The sequence below is a fragment of the Budorcas taxicolor genome, chromosome 13, assembly GCF_023091745.1.
Source record: "Budorcas taxicolor isolate Tak-1 chromosome 13, Takin1.1, whole genome shotgun sequence".
NCBI classification, from domain to species: Eukaryota; Metazoa; Chordata; class Mammalia; order Artiodactyla; family Bovidae; genus Budorcas; species Budorcas taxicolor.
Window position 1 is genome coordinate 39,995,595 of NC_068922.1, and position 11,742 is coordinate 40,007,336.

At 48.0% G+C, this 11,742-nt stretch overlaps 1 protein-coding gene and 1 non-coding gene across 6 annotated transcripts in view; both read right to left on the reverse strand.

Moving 5' to 3' along the window:
* The window catches only part of RALGAPA2 (Ral GTPase activating protein catalytic subunit alpha 2), a 270,985-nt gene extending 260,064 nt beyond the window's left edge, over window positions 1-10,921 (reverse strand). For all 5 annotated transcript variants that reach the window (XM_052650406.1, XM_052650407.1, XM_052650409.1 and 2 more), the window contains exon 1: window positions 10,816-10,921. In XM_052650406.1, the coding sequence (XP_052506366.1) occupies window positions 10,816-10,921 (106 nt within the window). The remainder of the gene's footprint in view (window positions 1-10,815) is intronic.
* On the reverse strand, window positions 1,091-1,163 carry TRNAW-CCA (transfer RNA tryptophan (anticodon CCA)). The gene has a single exon. It is a non-coding gene; the product is annotated as a tRNA-Trp (tRNA).
* Window positions 10,922-11,742: the final 821 nt, after the last annotated feature.

Here is an 11,742-nt window from a genome sequence, read left to right on the forward strand (position 1 = left end):
GGGGTGAAGGTACTTTGTGTGAAGATGTGACGTGACTCTGTCGGCTCCTGGAAGAATTCTGCGGGACGGGATGGCCGACGTCTTCTAGAAGGGACCGGGTATTCATCTGGGTTCTCTGGGAAATGGATATCAAAACAGGACTGTTCGCGCAGGAGGTTGATTGAGGGAGATGCTGTGAAGGACAAAGAGGAGGACCTGGGAAGGGCGGACTGAGCCCTGCCCAGACGAGGGGAGGAAGGGGGGCTGAGAGGTCTAAGGGGCTGCTGGCCCAGGCGTCTGGGTCTCCAAGGAATGACCACGTGAGCAGCCCATGTGCTCAGTAACTGGTTGGAGGAAGCCCAGGAGGAGCCCGGCTCTGGCTACCCAGTGGAGGTGGGTCCAAGGGCAGCATCAGTCAGTGGGGCCCTGCAGTGGAGCTGATCTGAGCACAGCCTCTTACGGCTCCCACGGCTGGCACAAGCCAAGGTCCTGGTACCTGCTGTGTCCTTGAAAGTACGGTTGAGCCTCAGCAAATACATGCCATCGCTGAAAGTTAAACAGAAGACAATATCCTTATCTTTTTCAAAAGGGTTGTCTTCTTTTTAACTAAACTGCAACTGCAAAAGCAAAATCAAAGTACACATTTACTGTTATAGATGACAATTACTTTTAAAATAGTGTTCTGTGTCTTTCAGATGTGGTCTCAGTTTCAGAAACAACATAAAAGACATGAAGTGGTTATGAAACATCTCTTTTCTAAAAAATCAAAGTTAAAGCCCTCAGAGCAAGATTCAGAACGAAGAAAGAAGGCTCTACTAAGGATCTAGAAGGAAAATTCCTTTATAAACCAGTTGCTTGAGGCCGCAATTTGATCAAATGAGGAAATATTTTGCAGAAGTGTGAAGAGCTACACAAATATGAGATATCAATACAGTCAAGTAACGTCTCAGGTGGTGTGAAGTCATCTGAAAGGTTAGTAAGTAAGTAAAGTCACTCAATCCTGTCCGACTCTTTGTGACCCCGTGGACTGCAGCCCAGCAGGCTCCTCAGTCCATGGGATTCTCCAGGCAAGAATACTGGAGTGGGTTGCCATTTCCTTCTCCAGGGGAATCTTCCTGACCCAGGGATTGAACCTGGGTCTCCCGCATTGGAGGCAGACGCTTTAACCTCTGAGCCACCAGGGAAGCCCTATCTGAAAGGTAAAAATGGAGAAAATCCCGATCACCCTTAAACACAGGAGCCACACCCATCAGGGAAGGTGCTCCCACAGTGAGGGACACGAAGGAAAGAGGACCTCTGGGTCCACAGCCACAGCCGCATCCTCCTCACGCCACCGCTCAGGAAGGGCAGGCAGCATCCATACCACTTAAACTGTCCCCATTTATTTATATATATATACATCATATTTATACATATTTACACATATGAATTTTTATATATAGTCCATCCTAAAGGAAATCAGTCCTGAATATTCATTGGAAGGACTGATGTTGAAGCTGAAACTCCAAGACTTTGGCCACCTGATCCGAAGAACTGACTCATTTGAAAAGACCCTGATGCTGGGATAGATTGAAGGCGGGAGGAGAAGAGGACGACAGAGGATGAGATGGTTGGATGGCATCACTGACTCAATGGACATGAGTGGGTAAACTCTGGGAGTTGGTGATGGATGGGGAGGCCTGGTGTGCTGCAGTCCATGGGGTCGCAAAGTATCGGACACAACTGAGCGACTGAACGGAACTGAACCGATTTACATACATATACATTTCCCCCTTCTGGCCAAGCATTCAATTACATAAGATAAACTGCATTTATGAGATCATCCCCATCCCCCACAATGAACAAAAACAAAGCCTCTCCGATTACAGTGTTTATTTTGTGAAGATACATGGCAGAGAAAAAGGAGTAAGACACCTTCAGTTCCTGTCACTATACCAGTGAGAAAACATGGATGCCTGGAGGGGGAGAGCTCCTCTCCTTTGAGATTACAATCCTAGAGGATGTAGCCTGCGCTGCCTTTCCCTCCACGGGGAGAGCACCTGCCTTAATTGAATTCACCGTGAGAAGGAAGCAGAGCGGAGAGATGGAGAGTGAAGAGAGTCCATGGATCCTGTGTGCACCATCCCCACCCCGAGCTTCTCAGCTGTAGGAGCGCAGAACACCCTGGTTTTTCGCTCTGGCCAGCTTGAGTCCTATTTCTGGGCCTTGCCATGGGGAGAGCACACATTCATATGCCAGGAAGAGACTGGGAAATTCCAGATCAAGGATGGATGGGTCAGTGTGTGCGTGTGTAGATATGATTTTTACATTTTTTAAGACCTGGGAGAATTTGAGTTTATGTACATGTAGGAGAAGGAAATAATAAAAGAGCAAAATTGAAGAAATAGTAGAGAGAAAGGGGCTAAAAAGGTGAAAGTTGTGATCTGCTGTGGGATCGAGAGGGTGGGTCAGAACAGGCTTGACACAGGGGCTCCTCTCTGTCTGAGGCCGCTCGGAAGAAGCAGGAACCGGTTGCGGGGTGACACGGTGGTGCAGGGACCTCTCGGACCATGGCTTCTGCTTTTTCTGTGAAGGTACCAGGGCCTCAGGGAGACTGGGGCTCCTGGACCATTCACGGGGGTAAGACACTGGATTTGGCTCCTCCCCTGTTTAAAACTCCTGCCTGGATTCCCAACATCCACCCACAGCATAGGGTGAAAACCTGTGCACTCAGCCACGGGGTGGCCATGCCATCACCTCTGCACCAGCTCCTCTTTTCCGCAGTCTCCTCACCCCCAACACGCCCACATGGGAAACTTCTGCATTCACAATTCCAGACCCACCTCAGCCCCGCCTGCCCTCAGGAAGCACTGCCGGGCTCTCCAAGGGGCTTTCTGAAGTGCCTCCTCTTCACCTGCAGCCCCCCATACATTTCCATGCACCCTACTCAGGCAGCAACACTCTCGTGGAAATGCAGCCATTTACTTGTCTGTCTCCCCTAGCAAACTGCAAATTCCGTGCTTGTACCTTATTAATCTCTAAAGACAGAGCCCTGCCAAGCAGACACACACACACATCCACGCACACACACTCAAAAAAAGTATGGGAAACCAAATTTTTTTAAAAACCCAAAAACAAGACAGTGGCTTACTACATTTATACTTTCATTATGCTTAATTTTACAGTAGAGTAACATATTGCTTCTTTTAAAGATAATCTTAAACTTTGAAATGAATCAATTTGCTATTTTGAAAGTCAATTTTTTAAACACAATAAGCAGTCCTCTACAGTTTTCTCTCTGGTACTTAGTTTGGAGACTAAAGATTAGTACGCTAAACAACTAGTAGAAGTTATGTATGTCTATCAGCAAATAAAACATTTACAAGCAAAATAAAAATTATAAAAGTTTTCATTAAAATACTCTGGACCTACCAATTACCCCTCTTCCCAGAATAAAAGGTCAAAGGCAAAATAAAAATTATAAAAGGTTTTATCCAAAATACTCTGGACCTACCAATTACCCCTCTTCCCAGAATAAAAGGTCAAAGGCAGCCTTTTTCAGTTATCTCAAAGAAAACATCTGAGCTGTCAGACTTTCATCCTAAGTCCACCTCTCTCACATCAGAGAATCTCCAGCCTGAGGAGCAGGGGTGGGGTATCTGTGTGACATATATGTGTTCAAAGTTCATTTCATACTCCAGAAGTTACAGGTATATGAGCAACTGATGAAAAATGAAGAAAGGGAGCATTAGGGCAAAATCACTTGGCTTCAAACAAGGTCACCGGAGAGAAGCCATCCCAAGACTGCCTGAAGGGCCTGGAGTTATATGCCCCAGCTTCATGCTGGCTGCAGAGTGTCCATGTGGCACTAATGTCCACAAGGAAATATTTTACCACCTGTGATGGCTGCCAAGGACACGGAAAGGCCAGCAAACACGAAAACACAGGAGGAGTCTTTTCATCTTCTGTTATGTTCATATCAAATACGGCTTCAAGGTCTGCCTAGAACAATACGGTAAAAACAGACGAGGAAGAGGGCATCGAAACTCAAAGCAACATGTCTGGGAGACACGCGAAGACTGAGGGGCTTTGGTTTACGTGTTAACATTCATTCTGGTGGGGAAATATATTCCCTGGTATGTAAATATGCTTTTGAGTCAGGATAACTAGCAAAAGCACGACATGAGCTGTACCATCCTATGACTCCCAGCCCTGCTCCTTATGGGCAGGAGTCCACCTCTGGGAGCCTCAGTTTCCCCATTTTCAGGTTGGGGGTGGGGACACCAACATCATCAGAAATTGGGGGACAACCCAATGAGATCATGACGCTGATAAACAACCATGTCACAGCCTCCTAAGCCCTCATTAAGCTCCAGACCCCACGTCTAACAATTTCCCCGATGGTCCCATTTGGATCTCGCCTTTTTCTCAAACTCAATACAGTTCAGTTCAGTCACTCAGTCGTGTCCAACTCTTTGCGACCCATGGACTGCAGCACACCAGGCTTCCCTATCCATCACCAACTCCCGGACCTTGCTCAAACTCATGTCCATCGTGTCGGTGAGGCCATCCAACCATCTCCTCCTCTCCACTCAAACTCAACACATATCACACCAAACTCACCTTGTGCTGTTATTAGCTAGGGTCTCCTCCCAACCCCTCTGGCTCTATCCGTGGCACCCCCACTACCTAACATCAGTGATCAAATTCTAACAAGGTGTTTGCTGCCGCTGCTGCTGCCAAGTCACTTCAGTCGAGCTCGACTCTGTGCGACCCTAGGGACAGCAGCCCGCCAGGCTCCTCCGTCCACGGAATTCTCCAGGCAAGAATACTGGAGTGGGTTTCCACTTCCTTCTCCCAACAAGGTGTTTACTGCTGGTCAGATTACAGAGGATTTGACTGTTTCACCCTTGCTGCCAGAGAGCACATGAACAACACTGAGGAGAGCACAGTGAATCAAGGCATAAACACGCTCAACCCAGCAACCTGACTTCAGTGAATCTATTCCAAGGAAACAATGCAAAATGCAGAAAAAGCCATTTCCCAAGATGTTTAGAGTAGTAGTATTTACACCCGAGAAAGAAAAAGTAAAAAAAAAAAAGGAAAAAAGGATTGATGAAGAAGTGAAAGTGAAAGTGAAGTCGCTCAGTCGTGTCCGACTCTTTGCGACCCGTGGACTGTAGCCCACCAAGCTCCTCCGTCCATGGGATTCTCCAGGCAAGAATACTGGAGTGGGTTGCCAGAAAGGAAACTATTTAATCACCAGAGGATAGTCTCAACAAATACCTGTCATTAATAAAAATAAAAGGAACAAGACACAGGTAAAAGCTAACAGGAAGTTTAAAAGGCAACATTTACAACATGTGAATAAGTGAACTTGTCCCTACTTAAAGCAACAGATGCACAGAAGGAAGCATCAAAATATTCGATTGTGTTCTATGGGCATAAAGAGCATCGGCGAGCAGCTATTCTCTCCTCTCTAGTTCCAAATTATTTGGTCTGAACCTTGGGGTCACTAGAGTTGACTGGGCTGTGGCCCCTGACCCCAAACCTCTTCTCCTTCAGATTCATCACTCCTCGTCCAGCTTCTGCAAACCACCCTTGAATCTAGAATCACTGGTTTCTGCCTTGGGGTCCTTCATGACTCCACCCTCCTCTCCAGTTGTCACCCGTCAGCTCCTCCATTGCCTACCTTCCCAAGGTCTCCCTGCCCTCCCACCAGCCCAGTTCTATCCTGGCCCTGCTGGCAGGGAGGCAGTTCTCAAATCTTATCATGTGACCTGCTAAGAATTCTCCAAGGGCACCCTCTCACCTGCAGGATAAAACTGAAGCTTCCAACCCCTTGTGAATTGCCTCAGCTTCTACCTGGTCAGGCTACCCCTCCTCGTCTCCTCCATGACCTCCTAGTCCACCTCCCCGTCCTGCCTCACCCCTGGCCTATACGCCACTCCAGCCACTGCTCTGACACTGCAGACGCTCTCAGGGCCAGGGTTCCAGCACCGAGTCCTCCGTGTCCGAGGTTCTTTGCTCTCATGCATCATCTCCCAGGTGCATCTCCACCACCAGCTCCTCCCCTTCTCGGCTGGAAAAGCCCTCCCCACCCTTGCTGCTGCTGCTAAGTCGCTTCAGTCGTGTCCGACTCTTAGCGACCCCATGGACTGCTGCCTACCAGGCTCCTCCGCCCATGGGATTCTCCAGGCAAGAGTACTGAAGTGGGTTGCCATTGCCTTCTCCCCAACCCTTGACTTTCCCTAAATCTAACCCTGCTCTGCCCAGCAGGCCATGCTGGCCACAAGTGGCTCCGCAGCACTGGAAATGCGGCCCGTCTGACCGGAGACATGCTGCACGTGAACAGTACGTGCACGACTTCCAAGACGTGCTATGTGAAGATAACAGAAAAACTGAACATTTTACTTGGACTGCTGCTGCTGCTGCTGCTGCTAAGTCACTTCAGTCGTGTCCGACTCTGTGCAACCCCACAGACGGCAGCCCACCAGGCTCCCCCGTCCCTGGGATGCTCCAGGCAAGAACACGACGAAAGAGATGTATAAGGTTAAATAAAAGGTATTACTAAAATTAATGTCACCTGTTTCTTTCTGTAATATTTTTATTTTTTAATATTTATTTTATTCATTTATTTATTTATTTGACTGCACTGAGTCTTTGGTTACAGCATGTGGGATCTAGTTCCCTGACCGGGGATCGAACCCAGGGTCCCTGCACAGGGTGTGTGGAGTCTTAGCCACTGGACCACAAGGGAAGTTCCTCACCTGCCTCTTTTTTTAGCTTTTTAGATGTGGCTACCAGAGCAGTTTAAATTACACCTATGGCTCACATATAAGTGAGTCTAATCTTTAGTCATTCTTTAGGTCCTGGTATGAGTAAAACCTCCTTCAAGATGCCCCATCTTTGGTCTTAGTAGTGTTTTGGAGGTTTTTTTTTGCCACATTACTCAGCATATGGGATCTTAGTTCCCCAAGCAGGAATGGAACCCCAGCCACATTGGAAATGCGGAGTCTTCACCACTAGACCACAAGGGAAGTCCCCCCATCTTTGTTATTAATGATCTTTTCTGCACCTTGAAATCCTATAATGGAGTCCACCATATAAGCCACTATCTAATTACATAACACATTATATGCTTACTAGTAAATATTTTGTATCTATTGTTCTTGCCACATCAATGCCATGCCTAAACCCTATTTAATAGTAGGCACTCAACTTGTTATTAGGCACGGAATCTCTGCAGCAGCAAGAGAGCAATACACAGTATTTTAGTTTTGTTTTGTTTACTTATTTTCTTTCCTGAGGATAATTTCAGCAACGTAAGGAGACCTGGGAGTTAGGAATCAAAGAGCTCTTTGTTCTTCCTCCAACTTAGATAATACATTCACAACATTCAATGCCTGGTTTGGCCCCCAACAAGCCCCTCCTGGTCTCAGTTCTCCCCCATCCTTTAATATAAAGTTAATAATATCAGGCCAATCTACGATATACAGCCAAGTCAAAGTAGCTACGTTAAGTTCTAACTGGAGTCACTGCCGTGATAGGAATAAATACGCTCCTCTTCACAGCTAACTGTAACTTTCTCAGCCAGTTGTCTTAAATACAGACTACCTTTTATGAAGAGGGAAAGGATCAATCACAATTACTGAAACGAGAAAGGAGAAGGGACAGCCTATCAAAAGGCTCGTCCTAGCCTATTAATGACAGGAAAGAAGTGACGAGAGAGGAAACTGTAAAATGTCTACTCGGAGCTGAAGCAGCCCTTACAGAACACTCACAATCACCTTTACGAGGCAGACATTACCACACCCACTTCACAGAGTGAAGAAACTGAGCTTCACAGACGGGCTGAGGAACTGGCCCAAGGTCGTGCAGCCGCAGGCTACAGATCCCAGTCAGCAGTATCGACTTTGTATTTAAAAACTAATGTGGTCTTATCACTTGAAAATATGTGAAAAGCAAGAGCATTATCTACATATACAGATAAAAATACAACAATAATTTTGATTCATTTCCTTCAAATGATTTTTTCTTTGCAAATATATCTATTTTGTTTCCTGCTGGTTTATTGAGACATAACTGACTTACAGCACTGTGTAAGTTTAAGGTGTACAACATAATGATTTGACTTACATAGACCACAAAATGATTATCACAGAAAGTTCAGTGAACACCCATCATCTCAGAGAGATAAAAAGTAATGAAATAGGAAAAATGTTCTTTCTTCTGATGAGAATTCCTAAGACTTACTCTTTTAACAACTTTCATATATAACATACAGGAGTGTTAACGACATTCACCACATTGTACGTTACATTCCTAGTACTTATTTATTTTATTACGGGAAGTTCGTACTTTCTGACTGCATTCATTCAATTATCTCCCCCCTCCCCCGGCTCCCCCCAACCCCACATCCTGCCTCTGGTAAACACAAATCTGGTCTTTTTCTATTTTTTTTTAATTTTTCATTTTATTGGAGTATAGTTGATTTACAATGTTGCGTTAGTTTCTGCTGTACAGCAAACTGAATCAGCTATACATATACATATATCCACTTTTAAAATTCTTTTCCCATATAGGACATTACAGTGTACCGAGTAGAGTTGCCTGGGCTATACAGTAGGTCCTTATTAGTTAATCTATCTTGCATACATGTGCGTGTGTGTTCAGTTGTGTCTGACTCTTTGCAAACCCAAAGACTGTACCTCGCCAGGATCCTCTGTCCATGGGATTTTCCAGGCAAGAAAACTGGAGTGGGTTGCCATTTCCTGCTCCAGGGGATCTTCCCAACCCAGGGATCAAACCTGCATCTCTTGTGTCTCCCGCATTGGCAGGCAGATCCTTTACCACTGAGCCACCTGGGTGTATGGATGTCAATCCTGATTCAAATAGTTTCTTGATCTTGGCTAAGTCCTAGCTTTTAGATCAGAAGGTCTTTTTTTCTAAGTAGACTTTTCCATAAAGTAGCAAATCAATAGGGTATGTGATGTAGTGGGACTACCACATTGCTGTACTATTTGTCTTTAAAGCCTTTAAACCCACAGTTGTAGGCAAGAGTTTACACTAAACAGTATGAATCAGAATGCCTCAGACATGTGCACAAAAATCTAGTCCCTACAAATAAAGACTACAGTAATAAACGAAGTACACCAAGCCAATCCACAACAACAACAACAACAACAGTATACATAAGGAATATGAAAGAGCCCCTCCAGGATACAAAACTGAGGTCAGATGTCTCAATGAAAGGACAAAACAAAGTTCCTCAAAATCAGACACTTTCAAGTGAAACCACAGGGCCTTGAAAATTAATTACTTTCTCAGAACGGTAACAAGGTACTATGTGTCTTTAAGAAACCCAACATCTAGGTTTAATGGATTCTGCCTTTGCAAAATGTAGCCAACTTAATCCTGTACGCTTGGACTGAACACAAGTTCAAGTTCTCTACCACAGAGTAAGTCCCCAAGCATCAAACTGCTTTAAAATACCTCTTTGCTCTGCTCTCCATTATCAATAATGTCCCTGCAGTAGGTGTTAATCAGTCACTAAAGAGCCCCACACAATACAACCTGTGTGTGCCTGGTATTTCAGTACAGGAAGTAGAAAGCTCAGTTTACCAAGAAGACTGCATTTCACTTTCAAAAATCTTGAAAGCTAATCCCTCTAACAGTACCTAATTTACATTTCATTCTAAACTGACCAAGCCGGCAGTGGCATCTCAAGGAATCTGAGAATGTGAAAAACTTCACTTGGCAAAACTAGGTGTGTGGCTTTTTCTTCCTTAGAGGTACTTCACAGTATAAATAGAAATCATTTGCAACTTTTAATCTCATGAACAAGAGCTTTATTTAAAATTCTCACGCATACAATGAATTCTCTTATGCTCTCTTTCCTCAAGTGACAGACACATCAAGACTTTGTGCCCTAAATCAGGCGATTTTGCTCCTTTCAAGAAGAAAAGACATCTGGAAGAAACAAAGTACCTTTTTCATAGCCCCCAAATACTCTAAGAGAAGTATAGACAGTAAAGGTGTTTACATTCTAAACAAAAATTAAAACTAAAGGAGGCAGAAGAGAAAACAAATAACAGCGGAGCAAACTGGCTACAGATCACAGGTGGCAGGTGAAGGGAGGCCTTGGGAACACTTGACACCCACGGGGGTGAGCTTCATCCCAGGTCAAGTGCAGGCCCCCCTGGGGTCTGCAGTTCCTCCACCCAATGGGCTCACAAAAACGCAAGAAGCCACAAAACCGTCAGGGTCATCTTGACAATAAAGCATAAGCAGCCTCCTGGAACCCAGGAAAGTCACCCGTCCCTCCCAGCAAACACGAGGAGCCCCCTTCACACCATGGACACAAAGAAACCGAATCAGCCAGATCCATGGGAAGAGAGGTGACACTTAAATTTATCCCGAGGCCATTCGGAGGCTCAGTCTACTGGGGGATCAGACTCAAAAAAAAGTAAAATTGAAAGTGGCAGGTCGGGGGGTGGGGGGTGGGGGGCCGGAGATGACAGCTCAATTCAGTCTGCGCTGGGACCACACTTGGGACCACTTAGGGTCTCGGACTCAAACATTAAAATTAAGAACTGGGAGGGGAGATGACAGTTCGATGGGTGCGTGCGACGACCCCCAGGGTTTGCTGGGGAGGGGACCGTCCCGCCGCAGCCCGGCTCCGAGGCCACCCGGGGGAGGAGGGGTAAGTTTACAACTCAGGGGGACGCCGGGCAAGCCCGCGGGGAACGACGCCGGGACCCACGCGGAGGGTCTGCTCCCCCAGCCCGGTATCGCAGCCCGACGACCCCCGCCCGATCCCGGCAGGAGCGCGCCCTCGGCCGCGCCGCGCCTCACCCAGCAGCGCCCGCAGGTGCTTCAGGCGGGTCAGCACGTCCTTCTTGGGGTCCAGCACCTTCTGGGTGGACTTCTTCACATCCCCGTGGCTCCTCCGGGAGAACATCCCGCCGCAGGGAGCCGGACCCCCTGCGCCGCGCGGATCACAGCAGAGGGTCGGGCCGGCGCGTGTCGCGCGGGCCGCTCGCCGCCCCCCCTGCCCGGCAGCAGCCGCCAGCGCCGCTGCCGCCGCCTCTCCAGCTCCGGCTCCAGGAAGGAGGGGCGGGGGCCGGGCCGGCGCGGGGCGGAGCAGGAAGGCGGTGTCGACGCGAAACCCGCCGCCCCGCCCCCGCGGGAGGCACCGGCCGCCACCACCACCCCCCGCCCCCGCCACGGGCGCGGCGCACGGGAGTGCGATCCGGCCCCGCCTCGCGGGGGGCGGGCCCCAGCGGCGCCGCGAGTCACAAAGAAGGTGGCCTCCGCGCGCACGCTGTCCTCCGAGCCCCGGGATGCTCCGTGACAGCGACCTCCAATCAGGCTGGCGTGTTTTCCGCGCGATTGGAGTCAGTGCGCCCTCTCAGGGCACGTGCCTCGCTCGCCAGGCCACCAGTGCTCCTGGGAAATGTAGTTCTCCAGTAGGCCAGCCCCTGAGACCGCCTGTCCAGATGAGTGCAGCATCTGCCCGACCCTCTACCTACCCCTGGAGGCCCAGGTTTCTGTACCTACAGTCTCCGGCCTGTGCGCCCACCCCAGTTCTCTCTACTGCAACGTGAATCAAGAAACATTCAGTTCACTTCAGTTCAGTCGTTCAGTCGTGTCCGACTCTTTGTGACCCCATGAATTGCAGCACGCCAGGCCTCCCTGTCCATCACCAACTCCCAGAGTTCACTCAAATTCACGTCCATCGAGTCAGTGATGCCATCCAGCCAACTCATCCTCTGTCGTCCC